Genomic DNA, 27,910 nt, shown 5'->3' with positions numbered 1-27,910 from the left:
GGGCCAGGAGGGGAATCGTGCCAAAAGCGCCCGAATCCAAGCCTCGCGGTTCCAAATGAGCAGCGGCGCTAACGAAATCCCCGCCGGCCCTGGGCTGGGGCTGCCGGAGCTGGGCTCGGCTGGGATCGCTCGCCAGCAGGGCTGGGCTGCTCCGTGGGGATGTGGGGAACACTGGGAGGATCCCACTGCCCGCTGGGGAGCTGGATGCCTGGGTCTGAAAATGGTTTGAATTCCTTGTGGGATGGCCGAAGCATCAATAAACTGAGCTTTCTGCTCCTCTTTGGGCTTTCTGCTCCCTTTGGGAACTTTCGCTCCTTCATGCCTGGTCCTGGTGCTCCCCCAGGAGTGTTTTAGCCCCCTCCCAGGGTCTGGCCTATCCCATCTCCATCCCCCCACCCACCACCACCCTCCTGTGTCTCCATGGTCTGTTGGGAAGTTGGGGTGGCTGTGGCCATGGCCAGCACCCCAGTGCAAAGCCCCAGCCTGGCACGATGGAGTAGCCACAGCCAGAGCTAAGGCAGCCCTGCAGCAGCTGGGGCTCCGGGATGGGGGCTTCCCCCCGCTCCTGCACTTGGACACCCCCAGGGTGTCCCAGGGTGATGGACCTTACCTGGCTACTGGCTTCCATCCACCTTCCTGCAGCTTCAGAAAGGCTTTGCAATGCTTCACACCCAGCTCCCTGCCCCAAATCTAGGCTGGGGGCATGGTAGAGTCGTCCTACAGCCCCAGGGTCAGGTGTAGAGGGACTTACCTCTCTCCTGGAGCCAACAGCCAAAGAGGAGGAGGAAGGAGAGGGGCACCCTGGAGAGCCAGGGCGTCCCTGGGGACACACTCGGTCCCTGAGCCGCCGGTTTGTTCCTCCTAATTAATTTTTTTGCACTGCAGTCAGTGGGGAACAGGTTGCAAACAGCCAACGTGGTACAGAACGGTGGTGGGGAGAGGCTTTGTCCATGCTGGAGAAGGGACCTTGTCCTGCTGCTGGGGGACATCTCCAGCCAGCTTTGCACCACAGCGGGACCACCCTGTCCCTAAACCCACCTTCCAAAGAGTCACGCTGTCCCGGTCCCCCTGAGGTCACCCCAAGGAACCTAGCAGGTCCTGAGCACCGCCGAGATGCTCCGAGCACACCCGGTCCCCAAACTCCGTGGGAGCAGGACCCGGCGGGGACGCAGGTGCCTGGCATCCCTCAAACGACCATCCCTGGTCAGCCAGCCCAAGCGCTCGGCATCGATCCCAGGAGCTCTCCGTGACCACGGCCGTGTCGGAGCAGGGCCACGGCACGTTCAGCAGCGCGGCGGGGCTCTCGCAAGGGCTCTCCACAGCGGGGAGCATCTCGCTCCCAGCCTCTGAGGAGGGCTCTCACTTTAATTGCTCTTTGGCCCCCAGCCACTGATTGCTCACATTTGTGACTGCTTTCTTTTCAGTTTTCTTTTCAGCTTTTCCATTCACCCCCCTGTTTTAACCATCCCGGCCTCTCCCTGCACTGCCGGTCTCAGATAAAAGCCCTCGCGCCCCTGGGGTGGGTTGTCAACAGGTAGAGCCCCAAAATGTCTGTCCTGGAGATCCAGCTGAGACCCCTCCAGCTCACTGCTGCAGTGATCGGAGTCGTGCCAGGTCTCTCCGGGGCTCACACTGTGCCCGGGGGGTGCAGGGGGTTTAAACTGCCTTTGGCACCAGTCAAAAGGTGACACTGGGAGCACCCCAGCCCCAAACGGGTGTGAAATATCAACCCTGGACCCACAAATCAGGTCAGAGTCACCTGCTCGGCCCTGCGGCCAGGCTGCCCAGACAGCCCAGGGAGGACCGGCCCATTCACCTCAATGCGGTGTTCACTCTGAAACCTAAGGATGGCACCGCTGTGGCCATAATGCTGATTATTTAAACTTTGACAGTCAGAGCAGGCAGAGCCAATGCATTTGTCAGCTCTGCAGTGCCTTTCCTTCAACAAATGAATATCGCGTGGGTGTTGGAACCAGCCTGCCGTGGGCTTTCCAGCAGGCGCCACTCCAAGCCGTGCGAGAAAGCAAGGAGCTCGGCCCCAACACGCAGGCAATACTGCTGCTGAAATCACCGTCCCCGCTGCCAGGGACACCCGGGGTCGGGACAGAGCTCTGCGGGCGTGCAGGGAGCCGGCAGTGAGGAGACACGGAGGCGGGAGGGGTACGGGAGCTGACTCAGCTCATGGATGTCTTTATTCGAACTCTAGTACGGTTGGACAGGGAGAGGCATGCGTACAGGACAGACGGAAACGGGAGTAGTATTGCCTTGATCACAGAGATATGTAACAGCGTTAGAAAGACACTGACCCTTCCAGGCCACCGCATTCACCTATTGCTTCCCATCCCCGTCCCCGCGCCCGAATCGACCCGCTCGTCCCCCCCATCCCCTCGGGGTCTGCACCCCGGGGTAAGCACCCACGAGAGGGGGCCGATGGTGCAGTGACCCGCTCATGGCACCTCGAATGGAGCCTTCGAAACCCTGCCGAAGGGTCCCCAGCGGCCGCTGGACGATGGAGGGGGTCGGAGCACGATGGAGCCGCGGAAGGTGACATCTCGGCGAGCAGCTGGCGAGGCTCCGGAGGCGGAGGGGCGAGGTGCGTCCGAAAGCGTGGGCGAGGGCAGGGGGACAGCCCAGGGGTGCGTGGGGGAGCTGGGCAGCGTGTGCGTGGCAGGGCTGGCAGCAGGCAGGGGAGTGGGACCCTCCTCCCAGCACTCCGACCTCCCCTCCCAGCCCCGCGGCTCCGCAGCTCCTCTCGGGGGACCCGGCTGCCAGCCCACCCCGGCCATGGAGCTGGCAGCCAGAGCTTCGGGCTGCTGCGGTGGGCAAGCAAAGCTCCTGGGGGAGAGCATCCCTTGGCCTCGGGAAGAGCATCCCTGGGGGCATGCGTGTCCCAGCCTTGGGGACAGCATCCCTCAGCCTCGGGGAGAGTGTCCCTGGGCTTTGGGGAGAGCGTCCCTGGGGGAATACGTGTCCCAGCCTCGGGGAGAGTGTCCCTGGGCTTCGGGGAGAGCGTCCCTGGGCTTTGGGGAGAGCATCTCTCTTGGGGAATGCATCCCTTGGCATTGGGGAGAGCCTCCCTGCTCTCTGGGGAGAGCATCGCTGCGGGAATGCATCGCTCAGCCTTAGGAAGAGCATCCCTTGGCCTCAGGGAGAGCATCCCTGAGCCTTGGGGAGAGCATCCCTTGGCCTTGGGGAATGCAGCCCTTGGGGAACGCATCCCTTAGCCTCAGGGACAGCACCCCTCCACCCTGGGGAAAGCATCCCGCGGGGCACACATCCCTCCGCCTCGGAGAAGGCATCCCTCGGGCCGAGCGTCCCTTGGGGAGAGCGTCCCTCGGGGAAGGCGTCCCTCGCCGGGGCGCTGCCTGCATCCAGCCAGGGCTCAGGAGAAGGTGACCACCTCGCCCTGGGGGTAACTGGAAGAGAGGACGTCTTGGCAAGTGTCTGCAATTAAAGACAGAAGTATTAAACACGCCGTTGGACACTGCTTTCATCTGCTGTTTCTGGAGAAACAGGAGAGGGAGAGCGAGACTGAGCTTTCAGGGGACCCAAACTTTGCAGGGTGCAGAAAACAGAGTAACTACAAAATGAAATGGCCTTCTCCGGAGGGATAAAATGCTGCTATTCCATCAGTAAATCAGAAAAAAATGTTTTAAAAAAGCCTCCGAATGGACCCAGTGATGGAGACTTGGGAAACGACTCTCCGAAAGGAACCAGACGTGGAGTCAGGGCGATTTTGAGGGTAAAAATGCAGAGCAGAGGAAAGCAGTCATCCCTGCTGCCGCTCCCTCCTCCCAGAAAGCTGCTCTTGACCAAAACTTCCCAAGCCAACCCCAACCCAGATGTCCCAAGGCCAAGCCTGGTGCATTAATAGCCCGCTGTGTTTTTGCTTGTGTCTCTCTCTCTCTCTCCCTCTCATTCGTTATCATTGAATTAATTAACATTGATTGGAGCTCTGAGTCACAACACCGCCTCTACCCATGTGCCAGGACCCAGTTTCCAGGCAAGGGGCCGTCAGACGGGGAGACAGCGCCTGATCCACCCAATAAACCACGGAGCTGCCCTTTCCACCCAGGGATGTGGCTGCAAAACCCCACACCAGCTCCTGACCGTGGGGTTGTCCCAGCTGTGCCCCCCTGAAGACCGAACACAGCTCCAAAAGCATCTCCTTTCCCCTAAATCACAGAATCCCAGAATGCCAGCATGGCAGGGGTTGGCAGGGCCCTCTGTGGGTCACCCAGCCCAACCCCCTGCCCAAGCAGGGTCACCCACAGCAGGCTGCACAGCACCGCGTCCAGGCGGGGCTGGAATATCTCCAGAGAAGGAGACTCCACAGCCTCCCTGGGCAGCCTGGGCCAGGGCTCCGTCACCCTCAGAGGGAAGAAGTTCTTCCTCATCTTCAGCTGGAGCTTCCTCTGCTTCAGTTTGTGCCCGTTGCCCCTTGTCCTGTTGCTGGGCACCACTGGAAAGAGTCTGGCCCCGGCCTCCTGACACCCACCCTGCAGATATTTAGAAGCATTTCTAAGGTCCCCTCTCAGCCTTCTCTTCTCCAGGCTGAACAAGCCCAGCTCCCTCAGCCTCTCCTCGTAGCAGAGATGCTCCAGTCCCCTCCTCATCCTCGTAGCCCTCCGCTGGACTCTCTCCAGTAGCTCCTCATCTTTCTTGAACTGGGGAGCCCAGAACTGGACCCAGCACTGCAGATGGGGCCTCCCCAGGGCAGAGCAGAAGGGAAGGAGAACCTCCCTGACCTGCTGGCCACACTCCTCCTCATGCACCCCAGGATCCCATCGGCCTTCCTGGCACCCAGGGCACGCTGCTGGCTCGTGGTCAGCTTGTCATCCCCCAGAACACAAATAAAGGTCTCACCCTCCGTCGAGCATCGCTGCACAGCTTGGGCAAGCAGTGCCTGGGCACAGAGGCTTTTCAAAGCCCCACATCCCCGAAAAACCCTTGGGATTAAAGTCCCCAAATCCCAAAGCTTGCGGGAGAGGTCCCCACCTCCCAAGCTGCCGTGACGGACCGGTGCAGGGGACTTGGCATCACCCCCAGCAGCAACCTGGGGACCAGCTCTGGCCGTGCACAAAACAGCTGCTAAAAAACAGCGTGGCTCCTGGTTCAGTCACTCCTGCAAGCAGCTAAAAGCTCTCGGCAGGGCTCGTGGCCTGCTAGAAGCATTCCCCGTCAGGTCGATTGATTCAGCAGGGACACGACTCGGCTTTTAACTCCCATCTCCTCCTCCCCGTTCAAAGCCATTTTGTGTGCTAGCTCGAGACCTGCTGCCCGCATCCTCCAGGGACCTGCCTTGGAAAGCAGCTTCCCAGCCTCGGAAAAAAAAATTAGCACGACTAAAAATAAATAACAACAGCCCAGATTTATTTATTTATTATTTAATCACTGTCCCCCAGACAAAGCCACCACGAGAAAACTGCCCTCCTGTCTCAGCTTATCGTTACCAGCTCGGTTCTGCGCCGCCAGCGGGTCCCAGCCTCTCTTCCTCTCACAGCCCCCCTGCAGTGTATGGCTCCTTCCTCCCCCTTTTTTTTTTTGGGGGGGGGGAAAGAGGGGGAGGAAAATCTGCCACCCACCACCCCCTCCTCGGGCAAGGCAGGGTCCTGGGCACAGCCCCAAAACCCCCCAGGTTTGCTGCCGTGATGCCAGGGCCAGCCCCCCCCCAGCTTTCCACGGGTGCTGAGCTCGCCCAGCACCACTTCCCCCCTACAAGCATCTCCCCAGACAGCCTTCAGCACTGCCTGCGTGGGCAGCCAGCCTCCAGCTGCTCCAGCGCAACGTTTGGGTAGGTCCTACACTAACTTCTTCTCCCCTTCTTTCCCCCCCCCGCCCCCACTGAAGATCTGTTTGCGGACAAGAGGCTCAGGAGGTGCTGACAGAGAAGTCACCAAAAGCCAAAACACTCCCGCAGGGAGGGCTCCCTGCAGCCCCCCTGGCCACCTCTCGAAGCTTCCCCGGCCACCCCAGGACACTCTGCAGGTCCCTTTTCTTTCGGCCACTGCAGCAGGGCGGGTTTGAAGCACCGGCAGTTCCCCCACGGAGCAGAGCACCCCACCGCACTCCCCAGACCTTGGGGTCAAACCCCCAATACCTGCACCTCCCGCGCACCCATCTCCACGGACCACGTAAAGACGGCGAGGGGGACTTTCACAGCGACGGAGCCCGTCCCCTCTCACTCTCCAAAGCTAAAGGATTATATATGTATTTTTTTTTCCATAGCCACCAGGCCCTATTCCTGGCCCCAGCCGGTCCCACACAAGTGGAAGCGTGTGACCCGCTCCCCAGCAGTTTGCAAAATATTTTCGGAGCCTTCATTTACCTTTTCATGGGGGAAAAGTGTAAAGATCGATCGCTCGGGCGGAGGTAACGAATTAACAGACTGGGAGCTGGGAGGCACCTATTTATAAGCTCAACTGCATCTTATTTTGCATCTGCCTCTGCTCTCCCCATTCCTCGTCAACATGGGCAAGGGATGGGGTTGCTATTTATTTTCTTTTCTTTTTATTGTCATCAAATAAGCGCTGAGGATTTTTCCTGGCAGCGCTGGGGAAGCCAGAACCAGGCTGCTTCTGGGCAGAGCAATTACTCTCTTGACATCTTCACCTCCCGCCCGGCTGCCTGACAGCCCTTTCTATTTTCTCGGCTCTTTCAGGCATCTCCCGAGAAACAGAGCGGTTGTTGCAACAATAATAATTAATACTTTGCACGCAAACCCGGGCTGGCGGCGCGGTCTCTGCGCAGCGCTGGGCTCTGAGTCTCCCAGGAGCAAGAGAGAAGGAAGAAGCTGCTGCTGGATGCTGGCAGGGGGGAACTGGCCCCAAATCCCCCCCGGATCCAAGGGATGAGGCTGCTCTGGCTTTGCCCCTTGCACGGCACGGAGCGGGTAGAGGGGTTTGCTCCCCGTGCCAAAGCACTGCCGGTCTCGGCAGACAGACATGCAGACAGACGGACGCAAGGACTCCCAGCAGCACCAGGGCAGCCCGATGTTACGCAGCGTCTCTGCTCCCGTTCCCACCTGAGCACCCACGATGGGCTGAGGACCGCGGGACATGGAGCTCCCCTGGGTACCGCGCTGCTGGGCGTCACGCTGCACACGGGCAGGGGGCACGGAAATACGGTATGCACAGCGCTGGATCTGTGTGTGCCCGCTCCGTCCCGGCGTCCTGCCGGGAACATGACGGCGGCTCAGACCCAGCACGCTCACCCCATCCCGTGGGAAGTCTCTCTTCCAGGCTGGGATGCCGGCAGCAAGCTCCCTGCCCTGATGGTCGCCGCACACCAGTTGATTTTTTTTTTTTTAAATGCCATTTTAGGACTTGGGCAGAGGCAGCCGGCCTCCTATTGATTTATTCATTTCGTCAAGAATAAATCAAACAACCTTGCTTTCTCCCGCTGCTTTTCGCCTTAGCTGGAACGTGCGCTCCTCGCCAGAGCCCTAAACATAGATAAGCGGCTGGGAGGATATTCGGGGGAAGTATCGTATATTCTTGCTCTATTCTTATCCTCTTCTCCAGGCAGCCAATTTTGGCCACTGTTTGAGATAAAACCCTGGGCTACGGTGATATTTAGCGGTCTGCTTTCCTGATCCACTACAGCTCCTCTTACAATCCTATCCAGGGGATTAACCCCTGCTAACTCACCCCCAAACCCAACCCAGACCCCACCTAAAAATCACACGCTCTTTTCCCCCTCCCGCACCCCTCAAATCGCTTGCTCAGAAGGCGGCGGGGAGGAAGAGGGAGAAGATGCGATGGGTTTTTCAACAGTTTGGTGCCTCCCACTGAAATCCCTCCGTCTCCCATTCGGGGCTCGGTTGTTTTAGAGGAGCTCTTTGCACATTAGTCATCCCTTCTCCCGGGTTGCATAACGCCACTGCTAAAAATTGCATCGCACCGGCTCCGTGTCAGCTCTCATGCTCAACCCTTGTTGCTCTGATGGGGAGGAGAATTTTTCTGAGGGGGTCCACCAAGGGTTTTTCACACCGGGAAACCGGCTCCAGGGTTTGGATGAGCTGATTTGGGAGCCTGGGGGGGTGAAAGGAGAGGATGGGATCTCTTGGGATCTGCGGCTGCTCTGTGGTTAATCGTCTGCTTTCAAGAGACTCAGACCTCAAAGTTGGAGTGTCCTGATCTGCTGCTTCTGCAAGAGACAGGGCAGCAGAGCTGGTTTTTCATGCCTGGCTCGTCCCCAAAGTCAGTGCATGACCTTGGTTAAATCATTTATGATTCAGAGACCACTGGAATCATGGAGGGTGACCTTTCCTCTCACACGGGCTGGGGAGATTTCAGCTCCAAAGGGGAGGATGCACCAGAGAAGCAATGGTGCGGTGCCGCTGTACTCACCCCTTGGCCCAGCTCACAGGGTTTTGGGTGATTCACGAACCTCCTGAGGTACCCTGACTGTTTGGTGAGTGAATACTCTTTAATCACAGAAACTCCAGGAATGCAGCTACACCACCAACACACGGCAAACACGGGTGCTGCTGGTGAGGGGCGAATCACCGGGGTCGGAAACCACGACGGGACCTCCTGGCTGCAGGACAGGTGCAGCTCATCCCAATTTCTCCCCAAATTCGGAGAAAGTCCAGCTCCAGCACCAGATCTGCGCGGTGCTGAGCTCCTGCCACCAAGCCCCAGGATCCAGCTCACATCACCAAGTTTTTTTCGCCTCTTTTCTGCTGCCCTTCAGCTCTCACTGCTCCGCTCACAGCCCTGGGGCAGGGGAAGGCAGGAAGGAAAGAAGAAAAGCAAAATAAAAGGCAAGGGCTTCTTGTTGGCCCCATGTAGGACTTGGAGGGAGGGTCGTTTTGGGGACGTGATGGCAGCTCCTCCTGGCAGCTCCTTCAGCTCAGTGGGGAGGAAAAAAAGATAAGCCAGCTGAGGCATTCAATGCTTCCTCTTTGTGTAGCATCCCTTCCACTGTGGCAGCAAGGAGTTTTACTGCAGGAGGCCCTCAGGGTTAACCCTTCTCTACCCTGAGGGAAACTGAGGCACGGGGAACCTGGAAGGAGCAGGAGGGTCCCGGTTGTGGGATCTGCCGAGATCCAGCCCAGCTCCTTCAGCCTAGCACCGACGTGATCCTCGCTCTGCGTCATCCCCCCAGCACCAGCTCTGGTTCGGCCATGATGGAGGGGAAGGGCCTGACCCCCAAAACAGTCTTGGGGCTTTTTTTTTTTTTTAAAACCCCTCCAGCTTTGTTCCCCATCCTCCAACTGGAAGTCCCTGGGTACAGCCCCACTGAGCTGGACTTGCTCAAAGTAAGGGAAGAGGCCAAGAGAGCCCAGGGACGAGAATCGAGACCAGGGCTGCACCCACCAAAGCAGCCCCTTCCAGCCAGGCAGCGCCAGGGCGACAGAGCTAGAAACGAGCCAGAAAGTTTTGCTCTAGTTCAGGAAGACACCTGAGATCGTTCAAAATCATCCCAAAAACTGATCTATGTGAGCAAAAACCAGCAGTGCGACAGGGAGCGCGGCGCTCCAGCCGCATCCTCCCAAGGCTGGGTAGGACCCGGCTCAAACCCGGCTCCCATCCCCATGGGGAAGCTCTGCCCCACCACCCAGCATCCATCTCCAAAGAGGATTCACATCCCCGTCCATTTAAGCATCATTTTGTCTCAAATCTCACATTTCCCCACTACTCGACAGCAGCAGCAACTTTCCCAGCCGCTCCAAGGGACCCGTGTTCCTCTCCCCACCACCTTCCCAGCTCCCCAGGGGAGCACCCACACATATGTTTTGGCAACCCTTTACCCCAGCTCTGCGTGCTCCCCGCACCCAAGCCCAGGGCCCTACAGCCTCCCACCTCCACGGGACCTCGGGGCTGGCTTTGGAGGTTGCCAAAGCCACCTTCAGCCCTAGGACCACCCCTGAGGTTGGATGGAGAAGCAGACACAAGCGGGGAGGGAATGGGTGTGATTTCGGCAGAAGGTGGCACAAAACAAGAGGGGAATTGCTGCTGGGCAGGGAATAGAGGTTTATTCATCTGTTGCCTCCAGAAACTTGAGGGTGTTCTTTAAAAAAAAAAAAAATAGGAAAAAAGACCTAAAATTATATGAACTCAGCCATTTCCACACAATGATATATAATTTTATGAGTCAACATGTCCTCCCTGTTTCCACCACCCTTTAGCCCAAGTGCAAACGGCCCACGGGAAGGAGGGCTCGACACCAGAGGGAATCACATGGCTTGGCCCAATTTATTTAGGATGAAAAACATTCCAAGGGGAAAAAAAAAACCAAACCAACATTGAGCAAACCCTCGGCCCATTCCAGGGACTGTCCCAAACACACAGACACGAGACAAGTTCAACGGAGACATCACAGGTCCTGCAAACGGGGCAGGGGGGAGCACGGCGGCAGCGCTGGGCTGGAGAAGATGAGAACCTGCTTCTCAGCGAAGGAGATGTCCCAGCTCGGTCTCCTCCGGGCACGGGCACCGCCACGGAGACGCGGCGTCATGGGGAAGGGGGGGACAGAGCGACGCGACACGACAAAGCGGGATCCGGGCGGCGTTTTAGAGGATGGAGGGGACAGGAGAGCAGGGACGCCGCAGAGGACAGGGAGAGCTGCAGCGGGACGCGAGGGGAGCCAAGCCCACCGTGGATCCTGCCACGCCATCTATGCTGCTTAGGCTTCGGGATTTTCCATAGCCTTGGTGAAGAAAACGGACAGGTTAGAGCCGAGCAGCCTCCTCCCCAAGGCTCGGAAAGCAAAGAGCACCAGGGCGAGCATCACCCAGCCCCACACCCCAATTCAACCCCCTAAAAGTTATTAAAAATAAAATTCGGGAAAGGCTTTTTGAGGGCAGCCAAGCTTCTGCAGATGCTCAGGACCTCCTGCAGATCCTCCAGACCTCCCCTTCCTTCCCCTCGGCTCCCCATGCAGTCGAGCAGCGCCAGCCGAAGCCCAGACTCGAGAGTCGTCGATGCTGGGAGACCACATCGGTCTGGGGGGTTGATGGGTTTTGTTTCCCGAATTGCTTTGAATGAGGAATGAGTCTGGGGATTTCGTGGGCTGAAGCAAACGGGGAAAAGCAGCAGAACTCAAGCAAATATGGGATTTGGAAGGAGTTATTCCCCTGGCTCTGATTTGTAAGCCAGTTGTAGCAGCAAGCTGCTGCTGACACCTTTCTGTATGGAGAGGAGCAGGTAGACACGCTCATTATTTTCCACAAGAAATTGCATTAAAGAGCAAATATTTCTATTGCTTTAAGCATGGGAACCCTTCACACTCCCCCAAAGCGCCAGAAAGTGCTCCAGCTTTTATTGAAAAGCACAGCCAGAACAAACGCTCTGGCAGATCAAAAGCCACTTTTCTTTCTGGAAAGAAACTATTTGTGCTGAAAATTGGATTTTTAGGTCCAAACAGCAGCCCTGTTCAAAGACGAGCCCCAAGATCAGCTCTCCGGATCAGTGCACCTTGCAGGGACAGCTCTGCTGCCAAAATATGGAGAATTAAGGATGCCGCAGCCGTGATGAGCCCAACCGCCCCGCGCCGTGCCACGCTCGCCGCATCCTCCCCAGGAGCGGGGAATCCAGGCTCGCCTTCCCCTTCCCCGCAAGCCCCAGCGAGCTCCGGAGAAAGCAAGCGTGAGCGAGCGCGTGTGCGTATGTGGGGGGAGGCAGCTCCCCAACAGCAGAACATAAGGTGATGGATGGCCCCCTCGGCAGTGCCAAGCTCGGAAACCGGCCCCGCATCCCCACTGGGGAGGTAATGGAGCATCTTTGGGTTCTGCTTCGATGTGAAGGCACCGATGGGGGGTGCTGGCCCGGGCCAGGCTGTTTGGGGCTTGGATCAGGGCTGACCACACACTCAGGAGCAAGAGGAGCATCACCTCCACGCACCCCCGAGGAGGATGCTGAGACACCTTCACCATCTGGAAAAGGCCGCAGAGCACTACCTCTTTAAATCTGATTTTTATCCCCTTTTTCTACCTTTTTCCCACTCATTTCCCAACCACAGCAGCCAGCAGGGCAGGCATGGGATTCTTCAACCTCTCCCCATAACTCAGCCCCCCGGAGACACGGCTGCTCCAGCTTGGAAGCAGAGAAAGGGCTGGGGGCCAGAAGGCCGCCTGCCTAAACCCGTTGCTGACTTCAGCAAAGCTTCTCCAGTTCCCGCAGTGGAAGCGAGAGCAGGATCAGGCCCCACAGAGAAGAGCAATTTCCTTCTTTACTTTCTGGCATGCATCCACGCAGCGAGCGAGGAAGGAAGCAAGCGCAGACCCGAGGCTGGGGGGAAGCCCCATCCCGAGCTGGGGGTGTTTCCCACCTACAGTAGCTGATGCAAAGACCCCCTGCTCCCCCTCAAAAAAAACCCCAAAACATGCACCAGGCTCATCCTTCAGCAAACCTGGCTCTTTTCCCGGGAGCACTGAGGCTCTTTGAAGAGCTCACGCGTTTCCCTGCCCGCTGAGCCATGCGTGTGGGAAGCAATCGTGCTGAGATGCAACTGGTCCCTGAAAGCCTGGGGTTACTGATGGATCCAGCAGCCAAACATCACCAATTTGGGAGGGATGGTGTGGGGTCAGGTCTTGCTGGAAGCCACCTTGGTGATGCAAGGACCCGCTGACGCGGTTGAGCACTTTGTAGGGATGCTCTTTGCCCCCTTGCTCAGATTGCTGAACAGAAAAGGTTGAAAATGGGGACAGGAACAGGGCTAAAATCATTCTGCCAGTTTTCACAGAATCACAGGGTGTTAGGGGTTGGAAGGGACCTCTGTGGGTCATCTAGTCCAAACCCCCTGCCAAATCAATCTTGTGATTAAGTCTCCAACATCACGGCTTGGGACAGCATTTCATGAAGACGCTTGATTGCCCCAGGGCCCCTCTGCAACGGGACTCCGAGGGCAAACCTGCCCTGAGCCCAACACTTCATTTTCTCTATCAATGAATTCCCAACACACATAAAGCCGTGCTTATGGGATCACCTAGGAAGGAGCTCAGGACTCCATCCCTCAAGGCCATTGTGGTTTCCCACCAAGCTCAGGGCCAGATGCCACCACGGAGCCAAGCTGCCAAGTGCCGGAGCGTTGTGCTCTGCTAATTGCCACCGGTGCTGTTCGTTAATGGAGCCGGTAACCCAGCAACTCACATAGGTGCTAACTGAGGCCACCGGGCTTGCTTCAAAAATGGGTTTGTTGCCAAGGAGCTGTATGGAGGCATCTTCCAAACAGAGCGATAGGGCAGTGGGTAACCCCCGGGGGCTCGTCCCCTGGCCCTGGCAGTGCCGCGCTCCCCACGTGCGGACGCTCGCAGCTCCCGAGCGCACGTGCACGCTCGCACACGCTTTGAGCCAGCAGCAGATGGGGACGGGGTAACGCAAGCAGGCATCGCCCAGGAGCGCCTGTGCTTGTTTATAACGGCGGCCTGGCGCTCGGCTGCGTGTTGCACGCACTCGCACGCGTGTCCCCGTGCAAACATGGCCCTGCTCCCCTCCCCAGCCAAGCATCGCTGATGGATGCCCGTGGGAGCATCCCCGCGCTCGATCCCACACCGCCCAAGCCATGTGCCGGTCACGGCCCTGCGCTACAGCAAGCAGCAGAGTAAAATCAGCTGCGTGATGCTCTGGCTTCTGGAAACCAAGCCAAGAATTGTCGCTTCGCCATGCCAGCACGCCGCCAAAGGGTAAATCCCCTTCCCTCTATTTAACTCCATCCCCTGTGGGTCCTCTGGAAATCCCACTCTGGTTTCAGTCAATACCTTTTCCGAGACCATCATAAACAATCTCACTGGCATGAGGGATGCTGGACTCATCTGCCCCCATATCCCTCCATCCAAGCAGAGGACAAGGGCTCACACGCCAAGACAGACCCATGCCAACGCATCTGGGCCCCAGAAGGACACATTTTGGGGAACTGCTGAGCAGGACCTGAGTGCTGAAGGGAGATCAGGGGTCTGAAGCCATCCCCAGCGGCCAAGAACCAAGGTGACACCACTGGGGAGCAGCAATAGGAACAAGAAACACATGCCACACGGCAATCCTCTGCCATCCAGCTCAGTCATCTCCAGGGCCCAGGTCCAAGGGGTGATGGGCAGGGGTAACTCTTCTATTTGAGCAGCCCCAGTGAGACCAGCCGCTGGAATTGGGCTCAAACCATGACGGATGCCAAGATCTGCAGCATATTCCTGAACCAGCTCCATCTCCCGATTTCCACAGCTTGTACAGACATCAGTACCTGTCCCAGGATCTGACAGATGGCCATCAGCAAGTTGGGCTCAGAACCAAGCTCATCTCAATTTGCAGAGTTGCCAACATCCCAGTACCAGAACAAACAGCCTCAGCAGGAGATAAATCAGGACCGAGGGAAGAGGCGCTTTTGCGGCTCCCTATGGCTTTCGGCTGGAGCGCAGGAGGTTGCTCTGCCCCTCTGATCACCTCCGGTCACCACTAACCCTGACCAAGGGAAGACATCAGCACTGACCTCCCGGGGCAGCATCCCACTGATCCATCCCCAACAGCCCAAGCAGGACCAAGGGACCTTTCCCGAAAAGGTCTCGCACATCACTCAAGCTCCTCTGGACACCACATCCACCTTTCTCTGGGTACAAGCCCAGCGAGGTGGGGGTAAGTGACCCACATACACATCTATTTTTATTTGTATAAAGCACTCTGACATTTGCAGGAAGGACACCAGAACAAACCAAGAAAGATCACCAAAGTGCCCTTTCAAATAGCTGTTGCTGCCACCACGAAAGGAGAAAAACCTCCCGGTGTCCTGCAACCAAGTCATGCGATCTGGGAGCCCAGCAAAAGCAGCACTGGATCCTTAGCTCTTAGATCTACTCCAGTTACCCTGGCTTCAGTGGGACCAGGCTCAAATACTTCAGCTGAAGAGATGCCCAGCTTGAGCATCTTTTAAGGATGAAGATCAGCACTGGCTTTTGTCCCTCTCCTTCATCTCTTCCAGTTCAGCATCCCCCCCAGTCTGGAGCAGGTGCCCCCTCCCCTCTTCACATTAGTGGGCATTAAGAAGAGAGACCAACTTCATGGACAAAGGCACTTCCAGGAAAAAACCTGAGGCATTTCAAGCAAATACTTAAATAGTACCCTTCTTCCCACAGGTGAGCAAAGCTTTTCATTTTTTCCCTCTTTCCGAGGGACAAGGTTGAGCAGGAATGCCAAAGGAAATCCTTGATTTCCCAGGAGGAAGCAACAAATTTGCTTCCACTAACGTAATAAATGTGATTGCCCCTGAACACCTCCGTCTGCCCCAAGCCCATCCAGTCTCTACCAACCCAAGCAGCGCTACAGCAACAAACCCGTGAGGGCCTGCGAAGCATCAGCACCAGGAGCCGGCAGGGCTTGGGGTGCAGCTCAGAGATGTAGCACATCGGCACATCAGCTCTTCTCCTGCCTGGTCCCAGCTTACACGCACCATTCCCCGTGAGTAACTGGGATTAGACGGTACCACAGAGGCAGAGGTAGGTCAGCTCTGCAGCTACGTCACCCCACACCACTCAGGACACACAAGAAAAACTGCAGAACTAAAAAACTCAGTGGTGTCCTGAGAAGTAACCCAGCAATTGAGGGTGCAGCTAGGCTTTGGGGCTCAGGGTAGGCACCGGATTTACCCTCCTGGGGCTGGGGTGCTGGGATGCGGGCACAGGGCACGCTCGCCAGTGGGGCAGAGAAGGCTGGTGGACGGCGTGAAGGAACCAGGCTGAGGAGGACTGTTGTTTTGTCAGGGGAAGAAGAGTTGTGTGTTTTCCTGACTCTTCTCCCCCACAGATTCCCATGGAAAACCTCCACACTCCACAGAGCTCCCTTTCCAACCCCGAGGAGACAGCCTTTCTGGCAGCCCGGTGCTTTTGGCAAAGCAGCACTTGACACATCGTGGCTCCCCACGCTTGAAGCCACCAAAACACATCAGAGGGGAGAGGAAAGGAAAAGCCGGTGGATTTTTTTCCTTGCTGAAAACCTTTTGACCACCTTCAGTCCCAGCCTCCCCAGGAGAGATGTCCCCCTCACACCACCCTGAGATGGGTGACTGAGGCCCAGGGAGAAGAGCCGGAGGGACAGGAGAAGCTGGAGCACTGGGGAGCAAAGGGACAGACCTGTCCCCAGGGAGGAGAGTGCAGCCAGCATGGGGTCACAGACCCCAAACAGCAGCAACTGGGAGGAGGACTTGGGGGAGGAGAAAACAAAAAGGGTAGAGCTAACGCGGAGAGATGTGGTGGATGGAGGCGAAGCAGGTGGAGAGGCGGGAAGACAAGCGGATTTGGGGAGCAGAGACCAACAGCCAGGCAGGCAGATGGAGATGAGCCATCGTCTCAGACAGACACAATAAACCTCTACCTCACTCCTCCATCTCGCCCTCCCCAGCCCACACCTCCAGCATCAGCCATACCTTTCTGGATGCCTCCGTCCGCTGCACAGGAGAAGTCACCCGTGGCCAGCAGGAAGCACGTGGAGGATTTCTTGTTCTTATCCCGGGTGCTGGAGCGCCGCATGGGCCGCTTCTCCTCATCAGTCGGAGACAGCGGCTGCTCCTCATCTGACAGCACCACGTTGGCCTCACCATTCTGCTTAGAATCTGCAAGAAGGTGGCGGAGACCCATCAGCAGTCAATAAACCCACAGGATGAGGTGCTTGGGGTGGCCAGAAGAGTTTGCTTAGACCATGCAAGGAAGCAGAAGGCCAGATTGAAGATGACCCAGAGCAACACCCACAAATTCAGGTACTGTCCCCAGCCTGGACATGCTAACTCAGAGTGACCAGGGGAGCAGGACCATGCCAGATTTTAACTCCAAGCAACAAAGAGAAGCTCTTGCTGCTGCTGAGGTTTATCTACCCTGCATGAAGCCAAGCGGGGTTTACCAGGGAAGAAACACCCCTGGGCTTTGGGTTCCGCCCACCTAATTGGTGGGAATTAGCTCTGCAAAATTCACACCGCTGGGATCCAGACTGCTCAGGTTAGTGGTGAAGTGCTAATTGATGTCATCTGACCCTGTGGATCGTTAGCTGAGAGGATGCTCTGCCAGCTGAGGGTCTGGCCTGAGCTCCTGGATTGGTGTTGGGGTGAAGGGATGGGGATGACCTGCTGTTTCTCCAGAGCAGGACAGCTACTCTGCTCCCACTGCCAGGGCTCCTGGGGCAGACGGGATGCACGGGCACATGGAAAAGGGAGATTTATCCAGGAGAACACCTATGTGGGGCCTTTGGAGCTCCCTGTGTTCCCATGGGTGAAGGACCCTCGCTGGTAAACACATGTGGCCAGATGTGCGGCTGCTCAGGGCTAGCCTCAGCGAATGCCATGTTGGTGCAGGACACAACCCCACCATGGTCCCTCCTGTTTCCGCACCGCAGCGCCGGCTGCTCTGGAGGTGCTGCTGGCAGCAAACCAAGACAAATCAGGCAAAGCAGCTTCAGTGGCCAGCAACGATACCATGGCAGGGCTCTCGCAGCCCCCCAAGCTCAGCCCAAGCGATGCTGCCCACCAATGACTGCCTGCAGCTGGGGCCAGGCCCTCTCCCCACCTGAAGGAAAGACCGGCCAAACCCCAAGCTTCAGCTCATGGCACGAGACCAAATAACAAATGTGCAGGGACTGATACTGCTCCTGCCTGAGCACAGGATTTGGAGCAGCGTTGGCCTTGCTGTACAGGGATGCTACATCTACTAGAAGATGAATGGGGAGGTGGGATCAAGCACCACGGAATATCCATGGATTTATCCATTTTGGTGAAGCTTGCCCTGATTTATGGTGGAAGGAAGCAAAAGAAAATCTACCCCAAGAGCATTGCCAGGCTAAGATGGGAATCGGGAGTCTTACCTCTGTCAGGGTGAGGAAGAGGTGGGCTAGGTAGGGACGCCTTGAATCACACCACAGTGACTTGATCTATGCCATCAGGATCCCTCTCCTGCTTGGAGGGGGATCTTGATCTGCAGCGTCCTGGTCCACCAATACAGCACCCAACACCCAGACACCCAAGGGACCCAGCCCTTTCTGCAGCAAGATCTCACCACCCCAAGGGACACATCCTGCGGCAGGGCAGTCCCCAGGGACTCTGGGACACAAGGGACCCAGAACGCTGCCCTGGAAGCTTCCGCAGGTCTCCCCCTCCCTCTGCCCCACCTTTGGGGTCTCACCTGACCGTTTCCGCTCAGTTGCCCCCTCCTCTACCGCCAAGGGGCAAGTGTCGCTCTGGGTGCTGTTGCGGGGGGAGTTTTCCTCGGATTTGCAGTAGGTAGGGGAGTCCAGCGGGGCCGGACGGGGTATATGCTTTTTCTTCTTCTTTGGCAGCTTCTGCTTGGCCATGGCCAACGAATAGTACATCCCAAAGTTATTGACAATGACGGGCACGGGCATGGCGATGGTGAGCACCCCAGCCAACGCGCAGAGAGCCCCCACCACCATGCCTGACCAGGTCTTGGGGTACATGTCGCCGTAGCCCAGGGTTGTCATTGTGACCACGGCCCACCAGAACCCAATGGGGATGTTCTTAAAGTGAGTGTGGTCGCTCCCACGGGGGTCGGAGGTCTTGGCTCCGATCCGCTCAGCATAGTAGATCATAGTGGCAAAAATCAAGACCCCCAAGGCGAGGAAGATGATGAGGAGCAGGAATTCATTGGTGCTGGCCCGGAGTGTGTGGCCCAGCACCCGGAGACCCACAAAGTGCCGTGTCAGCTTGAAGATCCGGAGGATCCGGACGAAACGGACCACCCGTAGGAAGCCTAGTACGTCCCGGGCAGCTTTGGAGGACAGGCCACTGAGACCTACCTCCAGGTAGAAGGGCAAGATGGCCACAAAGTCAATGATGTTGAGCAGGTTTTTAATGAAGAGAAGCTTATCTGGACAGCAGATGATGCGAACCAGGAACTCCAGGGTGAACCACAGGACACAGACCCCTTCGATGTAGGTGAGGATGGGCTCCGTCTCCACTTTATGCGTCAGCAGGATTGTTGTGGTGTTGCCAACCACGAGGGTCTCCGTCACATTGACGTCGATGTTGAAGGCTTCATGTGTCTCCAGGCAGAAGGTTGTGATGGAGACCAGGATGAAGAAAAGCGAGGCAAAAGCTACTACCTGAAAAAGTAGAAATTACCCAGGCCATTAGCTGAGTTGGGTCAACTGCTGGAGGAGAGCAGCAGTTTGATGAACCACTGTGACAACTTTGGGGCAGCCTGATGCACACTTTTGGTGTCACCTGCCTTTGGTACATCTCTTCTAATCACTGATAGTCAATAGCAATAGCAGGGATGGGAGAAGCCCTCATTCAACAAAAATGAATGCAACAGGCTCAAAACACCGCAGGACCTATGCTGCTGCCCTCCAAGCCCCCAAGACCGAGGACGGAGAATGGGAAGGCCTTGCCGGACCAGTCCCATGAGCTGACAGCAAACCTCAGTGTCTGGAGCTGTCAGCCCAGGACCTTTCTCCAAGTGCTACGATATGTACAGGGGAAGGTGTGCTGGGCTCCAGCTGTGGCTGCAGATGTTGCAGAGATGACAGTGACATAGAGTGATAGAATGGTTTGGGTTGGAAGGGACCTTAAAGATCACCTCATTCCAACCTCTCTGCCATGGGCGGGCACACCTTCCACCACACCAGGTTGCTCAAAGCCCCGTCCAACCTGGCCTTGAACACTTCCAAGGAGAAGGCAGCCACAGCTTCTCTGGGCAACCTGTTCCAGGGCCTCACCACCCTCAGAGTCAAGAATTTCTTGCTTGTAGCTAATCTAAAACCACCCTCTTTCAGTTTAAAGCTGTTCGCCCTTGTCCTGTCACTACATGCCCTTGTAAAAAGTCCCTCTCCAGGAATTCTTTCGTTCTCCAGGGATGAAGAGAGACCTGTAACAGCCTGGCTTTGGAGCAAGCCTCCACTGGGAACACACATGAAAAGGGACCTTTGAGAGGATTAATTCAAAGACCTTTCCCCCCATTCGTCTCCAACCCCCCAGATGAGATGTTTCGCACCACTCACGACTGTGAGGTTTGGGGTCTGGATGTATCAGAGCTGTCCTTTTGCCCCCTCCCTGCTCCCTAAGGGTCAGTGCTGGACGATGTGCTCGTGAACGATCCCAAGACTGCGAGGGCAGGACAAGGAGAAGAGGAGCAGCTAGAGCTCAGCATCCTGGTGACACCCAGATGCTCCCATTTCTCCCCTCTGCCCGACCGGCGAGAGCTTTGTCCCCTCCACGCCGCCTCCTGCCCGCTGCCGCTTCGCCTCGGGTGTGAGCGAGGAAGGGCCGGCAGCACGCGGTGGAAATCGCAGGCTGTGTCAGCAAGAAAACACTTTGTGGTCCCCGCCATCAATCCTGCTCAGCCCTCCTCCCCGACACGATGAGCTCATGATGAGTTCATTACCCAGAGCATCTGTTTCCAAGAGCCCTCTGGAAAAAAAAAAAAAGCCTCAGAGCAGAAAAGCTCTTCTTCTATCTTCTCTGGGAGCATATCCTGCTACAGCATCCTCTGCTGCTAACAGCCCCTGTCCGCACCCAGCAGGATGCGACCTTTTGGTGTTGAACCCACCCGACCGGCTGCGTTCAGCCGGCAGCCACGCTGCGAACCTGCTCGAGGCGGCAGCCCGGGTCCTGGGCTGGAGTGAATCAGCAGCAGAGACAGCCTGAGTCACGCTGGAGAAAAACCCGGCCCCTGAGCCTGCTGAGAGCATCCCTGAGGGGTGACCCCAAGGGCAGACCTGTGGGGGTCCAGCACAGAGAGCATCAGCCCTCCAAAAGTTAGGCGTGAAGTTTAAGCCAGGCTTTAACTGATGCAGAAACCTCTGGAAGACGGTTCTTCCCCCCAGCCCCGGTGAGAGACCTGCTCGGGGACGGGCTGAGACGCTCCACACACCTCACACCAGACCACTCTGGACCCCACGCCGTGACGCTGCTCTGCTGGTGGCAGCTCTGAAGGCAGCCCTCGCCCAGCAGCTGGGCACAGTCCCAGCAGCAAACCCAGCAAAAAAATGGGATCTCGAAGCAAGGCCAGCTTAACCAGACAAGTGTGTCTACACAGGGGTGGCACAGCCAAAATAATCCGCTTTTCAGCGGAGCGCTGAGTAACGCTCCTGAGTTTTGCCATATGGGGAATCTCAGGAAATCGCGAAGAGTAAAAACTTAGACTCGAAGCAAAGTCAGAAGAAAATAATTACCAAGGAGGAGAGCGGGGCGCTGAGCGCTCCAGCACCGAAGCAGCCCCGCTGTGTGAGCCGTGTAGGTGAGATCTGATTTAGCCCCAGGAGCAAAAGCAACCTCTAAAAATAGGAGAGTCGGGTTCACAGCCGGTGCCAACCATCGTGTCCCCCCCCCCCAAAGTCAATAGAGCTGCTCCAGTTTTGTGACAGCTGAAGATCTGACCTGAGACATCTTATCTCAGCTTCGGCCTCTGCTCCAAGCTCCAGTTTTTTTCCAAAACTGCCTTAAAAATAAAACAAAATCTAGGTATACGCCCAGTGGCCACCAATATGGCTCTAACAGCCTGACCAAAGAAGTCTTCCAGAACCCGCCGCTGATCTCCACGATCTCACCATGCGCTCAGCAGCTTGGGATGGTCCCAAAAAAAATGTTCCCAAAAAACCATGACCCTACAGGGGGTCACGAGCCTGAAAGTCCCACTGGAAGTGGGGTCAGGACCCCACAGAAGTCGGGCTGCAAAGAGATAAATAATGAAGAGCTACAGGTGAGCAGAGTTTGGAAGTAGAGGTCAAATCCCAACCAGTTTCCCATGGGGAGTAACAAGAGTTTCACTCTCCAGCAGGGACAGCAGCTACACTAGGGAGAAAATTTTCACTGAGACTGGACTAGGCGCAGGAGCCAAGATCCCGTGGGCATCGATGCCATAAGGCAAAGCAGCTAAAAACCTTGGGGAAGGAATTTCTAACCGCATGCTCACGCTGTAGCCAACTCAGGAGGTGCTGGAAGGAAGGAAAGCTGGGAATAGCCAGGAGCCAACAGAGTCAGGGCCCGAGGGGCTGCTCCACGGGCGAGGAGGAGCAAGGACCGGAGAAATTCAGCCCCCGAGACTCTTCGTCAGTGCTGTCGCACGAGCGAGGAGAGGTTTTACGCACACAACCCGGGACCGCTCTCCTTCCCGCTGCTGCCAAGGTTTGGCAAGACGCACCGGAGCAGCCCCTGGGCAGACGCTGCGGCCGGCAGCACCCCTTTGGCTCTGAAAAGGAAGGGGGAGACTCCAAAACCGGGCGGGGTATGAAAGAAATTTCACTTCAGCCACCCCAAAACGCCACGGCAGCACCATGAATGTTGCACCTGCAGAGATGCTCATGAGTCCCAGAGCATCCTAGCACTGGACGGTGACTCCGAACCAGTAATGGTTCCCTGCATTAACTGGATGTGCTGAGCAGGTTGCTCTCGCTTAGATTGGTTGCACTGCCCCGTGCCTCAGTTTCCCCCTCTGCCAAAGCAGCTGTCCCAAGCTGCTGCAGAACCACAGTGTTATTTTAGAGGGGAAAACAGGACCCAGAAGAGCCTGTGAGCATTACCGCTGGAAGGTGACGGTCCCCGTGGCGCTGCTAAGCCGAACCTTTATCTCAGAGCAGTAAGAAGGAAGTGGGGAGCTCCCAGTGCAGACTGGTCCCACTCCAGCCCCAGTCAGGGCTCAGATCGCGGCCACCTCTGCTCCCTCCGACACACTCCTCCTGCTTCTGTTCAGCGAACGCCTTTCTGCGAGCAGCTCAGCACACGGGAAAAACAGAACCAAACGCGAACGTGAAAAACCTGAGCTGAATTACCCTGCTCGGGTTTATTTTTCAGTCTGGAGCTCTGCACCACTCGGAGCATCTCTCTGAGGCAACGAGCCCTCAGAGATGGGCAAAGGACCGGGCATCCCTTTTAAAAGGAGGGAAGCTCTTGCTGCCCAAGCACCCTCTGCACGTGTCGCTCTGACGTTAGCTGCAAAAACACCGCCTTGCCAAACTGACCCCCTGCCCCGCGCGCTGCCGGTGGGTGTCAAATGCCTGCAGGATTTCTTACCACTGATGCCTTTTTTACACCTCTAAATTCATCCAGAATTCATTTAGAGCCCAAATGCCTGTATCTGTGTGTGTGTGCGGCAGATCTGTAAGCTGGGCGTGATGGGGGGACACGCGCAGGGACGAGACAGGATGGGTATGGACCGGCGTGGGGGGTGTCTGGGGGTCGGTGGGCAGCACTTTGGGGGTGATCAAAGAGTAGCTGGGAGAGGAGACATGCGCAGAACAGTGCCCGAGATGGGCCAGGAGCCCAAAGATGCGCCCGGTTATGGGGGGCACGTCCCGGGCACAGCCGTATCTGTGGGTAGGGATCATCTGCGCGTGCAAGGGGGGTCGTGGGGGGATGTCAGCACACGTATGTGCTCACATGTGTGTGTACATGGCGTATCGGGTCCCCAGGGACGCGCGTGGATGAAGGGAGTTGGGGGGGGGGTGTTTGTGTGTCAACCGCAGCTGAGAGCCTGCGCTCGCACGTGCTGATGGGGACCGTATGCTGCGCGTGGGCAGCATCGACGCGGCGACGGTGGGGGACAGGGCTGCGGGGACGAGGGCGCGTGCGGGGCGCGGGGAGGGCTGCTGGCGCGGACACACGGGGCGGCCTTTGGGGCTGCTGCTGCTGCAGAAGAGGAGCACGAGCTCCTTGGGGACAGCGACGGGGATCCTGCTTGCTTCAGGACCTGATTTGGGTGCCAGCGGGCACCAGCCCTGTCCCCCCACGCCACGCCTGGGCCACTAAACGTGGGTTTTGGCGTGGGCACGCACACAACCCACTGAGAGGAACCCAAGCAATCCTGCCTGTCCTAGAGCATCCTGAAACTCTGCCAGGACTCAGCCCGGCCAAGGACTCTCCCTGACAGTCCCTCATCTCCGTGTGCCCAGGAGGTGCCCAGGCAGCACCCAAAAGAGTGAAGGGAGCAGGGAGCTGAGCTCACCCCCAGTTTCAGCCCAGCATCCCCAGATGCAATGCATTGGGAGGGGATGGGGAGATGATGGAAGAGACTTCCCGTAGAATGGGAGATGGCCAACGTGTCCCATGGTAGGACGGAGATGGCTATGGCGGGGCCCGCATAACCCTCTAAGAGAGTCCATCGCACCCACGGGGATGGGGACATGACGACACAACCCCAGCACGGCCCCATCCCACCTCCCCGCCAGCGCATTTCAGGAGCTTACCCTTGCTGCCTTGGACGAGTAGGGATCCTCAAAGAGCGCCCACATCCTGGGCTGCCAATTCCGACAGCAGCCACCCCCTCCAGCAGACCCTGCCGCTCCCGCCGGCCTGTCATCCATGCCCAGGCGTTGAAGGGCCATCTCCCTACCCCCTTCCTCTTCAGGCTCCTCTCCACCGGCCCCTCCACCGGGCTCAGGACTCTCGAAGATGTCCAGGGCCTCTTCGGCATCGCGATGCTGGCGGTAGGTCATCCAGCAACAGGGCTCCACGTCCGTCTCGTCGATGCCCCAGTAGGTCAGCTCCTCCTCGAAGAGGGGCCCGCAGATGTCTGCGGGGCAGTGCAGCTTGCCGGTGCGGTAGTAGTTGAGCACGTAGGAGAAGATCCCGGGGTGGCGGTCGAAGAAGAACTCGTTGCTTTTACCATCAAAGTCAAAGTTGCTCTGGGCATCGGGGTCGGCGAGCCAGGCCAGGCGGGTGCCCGGCAAAGTCCGTAGGGTGCTTTTGTAGGTCTCATGCCGGGTACCACCTACGTTGATGGTGATCTTGTCCGACTCTTCCCCTTTGCCCATCTCTTCCTTCAGGCATGTTTTGGAGGGTGGTTTGTTCCCAGACTTGCGTCCACGGTAGGAGGAGACACACACGGAGCTGATCATAGATTTCGGTGGATGGGAGATGCACGCTACGCGCACCCTTCCTCCGGGCGAGGAGCTGGGGGTCGGCGGAGGCGGGAGAGGGGGGCACAGATGGGACTGGGGAGGGGAAAAGGGGGGGCTCAGGCTTGGCTCTGGCCTCAGGGGGAGCAGGCTGGAGCCGAGCCGGACACTGCCGGCTGCGGGGGGACGGCAGGGGAGCCTGCAACCTCCACCCCCTCCAAAACCACCCCCCGAAATAAAACCGCCCTAAAAAGGGAGCCAGCCCAGCCCTGCCGGGCAGCAACAAGTGCAGGCAGGGCGGGGGGGGCGGGGGGGGGGCAGCCCTGGAGGGATGCGGGCCCGGCTGGGGAGGAGGAGGATGCTGCCGGGGTGGGGGGGGCGCGAGCCCTGAGCCCCGCCGGGCTGCGTGTGTCCCCCCCGCCACGGTACCCGCAGCGCCAAGCGCGGGGGGGCCCCGCCGCCCGCCCCACCCGCTCCAGCGGGTCCGCGCTCCCCCCGACCCCCCCCCAGACCGGGCTCGGGGGGACAGGGGGGCAGCCGTGGGGCTCCCAAAGAGGGGGGGGTGGGAGGGATGCTCCCCCTCCACCCCCCGTCCCGCTCCCCCCCCTCCCCCCAGCCGGGCCCTGCCCTCCCCGGGGGGGCTGCGGCGCCAGGGGGGCCCCGCTCACGCGTGGTCGGGCTGGGGGGGGGGCCCTGTTGCGCCCCGGCCGTTGCCTCCCGGCTGGGCTGGGCTCGGGGGAGGCGGCGGGGGCTGCTCCGGGGCTCGGCGGGGGAAGAGCCGCCGCCTCCCGGGGCTTTTATAGGGCTGGGAGCGAGCGGCGGGGTTACGGGAGCCGGCACCGCCCCGCCGGGGGGTCGGGGACCCCCCCCCACCCCATACCTGCCCCAGCGCCCAGCCCCACAGCCCCCCGCCGCTGCCCTCCCTCCCAACCGCGCTCCTCCATCCCTGCATCCCTCCCTCCCTCCATCCTCCCATCCCCAGCCCCCCCCTCTCTCCCCAGCCCCCCCCCCCCCCCCCGCACCCCCAGGCCCCGGCTCACCTCCCCGCGGGGCCCGACGTGCGGGTGAGGCTCTTGGGGTGGGGGTGGGGGGCTGGGTGTCAGCGAGGAGTGAACCCCGGACACCCCAGCTCCGCTTCGCGCCGGAGGGGAAATGCAGCCCAGAGCTGCCTGCGGATCCGGAGCCAGCGCTTGGCAGAGGCTCGGGCAGATCCCATCCCTCCCTGGCTCGCAATCCCTCGCTCGCCGAGAGGTCAGGAGGGACCGACCCCGAGCTCCGGGCCGGCGGCTGCGGGGAGCTGGGTGGCCGCAGGTAGACCTGGCCCTCCTTCCCTCCCACCACCCTCCCCGCGCATCTCCTTCTCCTGTTTCAGCTCCTGGGTGCCCCTTCCCCAGAGCTGCACCCACGGGCGCCAAGGCTGGGACTCAGGCTCCCAACCACCCCAGCCCCAGGGGTCCTTCCCCGAAACCCCCCCTTCCCTGGGGGGCTCTTACGCCCCCGGGGTGCTGGGGATGCTCAGCCCCGTCTCCTGGGACTGGGGAGGGCATGCAGAGCCCCAGGGGACAAGCCTGTCACCACGGTGAAGCCCCGAGGGTCCCCATCCTGCCAGCACTGTTTACTCCTGCGCTGGCACTGCTGGGGCTGGGGGGGATGCAGGTGGGTGCTCTGGGGTCATAGGTGGGATCCAAGCCCAGCACAGGCCTGTTATCGGGGTGGGGGCTGAGCAGGGGTTCAGCACTTGGATAAGGGGGGGGCCTTGCTGCAGGGCAAGGGGACGGTGAGCGGGGGAAGCTGCCCCACGCCAGCATCTCTCTCGGCACCTCCCTGGGCTCTGCAGAGTGTCATCCCCCCCAGGTCCCCTCGTCACCCCCAGCCAGGTCTGTCCCCTCGGCGACATGCTCACCCCCTTACCGAGGGGTGGGGGGGCTTTGGGGGCGGCTGGGGCAAAAGCTCCACCCAAAAAGCCACGAGAGCTGCGCTTAAAATCTTACCACCAAGAAAGCCCTGCTCCAACCGTAACTGCAACTCAACAGCTTCCAGGGCCGGATCCGGAGCGGGGGGAGGCTGGCGTGGCTCCGCACCCAGCGCGCCCGCGGCTGCACCGGCGGGAGGGCACGGAGGAGCCCGAGGGAAAACCGTGCTGGAAAAATCGAGCCTTGCATCACCGGCCAGGCATCGCAGCTCAGCTCCTCATCATCGGTAATGCGAGTTTGGCCAGGAGGGAAGGAATGCTGCGACCTGATGCTAATATTTTATCCAGCGACTTTCATCCCAGGGAGATCTTTGTGCGCCCGAGCGCGGCCGTTCCTGGGGCGGGAGGGGGTGGCCAGGCAGACAAATGGGTTGAATCTGGGGAAGGAAGAGATCTTTTAGCCAGCAACACCCGCCCAAAGCTGTCTGCTCTCTAAATATGCCTTCAGATTTTTAATGTCCATGAAAAAAAAAAAAGAGAAAAAAGAGAGAGAGAAAGAGAGAAAACAGAAAGAGCTTGATGAAGGAAGGGCCTTTTCGGAGCAAGAGGGAGTCACTTCTACAGGGACCTCCTGCAAGGCTGAAGGCATCTCAGATGACATCCAGGTGCAGGATGGAACGAAGAGCGGGACCTGGAAGATCTCAAGGAGGATCAGCTCCAACCTGGAAAGCCACAGCCCTTGGGTGGATCCTGAGGATGTGGTAAGGGGTCTCTGGGTCCCCCCCCACCAGTCTTCACACTGTCTCTCCCCCTGACCCGGCACAGCGCCCTGAGCCCTCCCCGTGACCCGGCACACCGGACACATCCCCGGCTTGGCACACCGAGACCAGCACAACAGGCCACAGGACGCTCAGACAGCTGCGTGACCTAAAGCTGATGTTGGGGACAGGCTGGGATCACACAGTGTCTCCCATCCATGCAGGGACAGAGGAGGAAGATGGACTGCAGCTCCTTTTAGGGAGAGACAATCCTGCTTTGGGGTAGAGATGGACAAACCAACTTTTCCAGGTCCTTCCAGCCCGGGATTCTGTTAGTGAAAAGATACATTGACCTCAGCAAAGCCTAGATGCTCCAGACAAGGTCTCTGGCCTCTTCCCTTCACGCTTTTGGTGGGACAGGTCCGTCTCCGGTCTGTGGGTAGTGACACCCATGGCACCGCAGGGTGCTGATGCTGCAG

At 58.5% G+C, this 27,910-nt stretch overlaps 1 protein-coding gene across 3 annotated transcripts; it reads right to left on the bottom strand.

Moving 5' to 3' along the window:
• Positions 1-2,164: 2,164 nt before the first annotated feature.
• KCNC4 (potassium voltage-gated channel subfamily C member 4) lies at positions 2,165-27,176 on the bottom strand. Of its 3 annotated transcripts, none has more exons than XM_075442826.1 (5): positions 26,753-27,173; positions 24,111-24,857; positions 18,095-19,031; positions 16,354-16,539; positions 2,165-3,444 (listed from the first exon to the last, which is right to left on the bottom strand). In XM_075442826.1, the coding sequence occupies exons 1-5, from the start codon at positions 26,921-26,923 to the stop codon at positions 3,383-3,385; spliced, it is 2,103 nt and encodes a 700-aa protein (XP_075298941.1). In that variant the 5' UTR covers positions 26,924-27,173; the 3' UTR covers positions 2,165-3,382. The 3 variants fall into 3 exon arrangements, with proteins under 3 accessions (XP_075298941.1, XP_075298940.1, XP_075298942.1); XM_075442825.1 differs by lacking the exon at positions 2,165-3,444 and adding an exon at positions 10,288-10,656 and having other exon boundaries at positions 26,753-27,176; XM_075442827.1 differs by lacking the exons at positions 2,165-3,444; positions 26,753-27,173 and adding exons at positions 10,288-10,656; positions 25,802-26,307.
• Positions 27,177-27,910: the final 734 nt, after the last annotated feature.

The sequence above is a fragment of the Opisthocomus hoazin genome, chromosome 25 (assembly GCF_030867145.1).
Source record: "Opisthocomus hoazin isolate bOpiHoa1 chromosome 25, bOpiHoa1.hap1, whole genome shotgun sequence".
Lineage (NCBI taxonomy): Eukaryota > Metazoa > Chordata > Aves > Opisthocomiformes > Opisthocomidae > Opisthocomus > Opisthocomus hoazin.
This window is presented reverse-complemented; position numbering and strand designations above follow the sequence as displayed.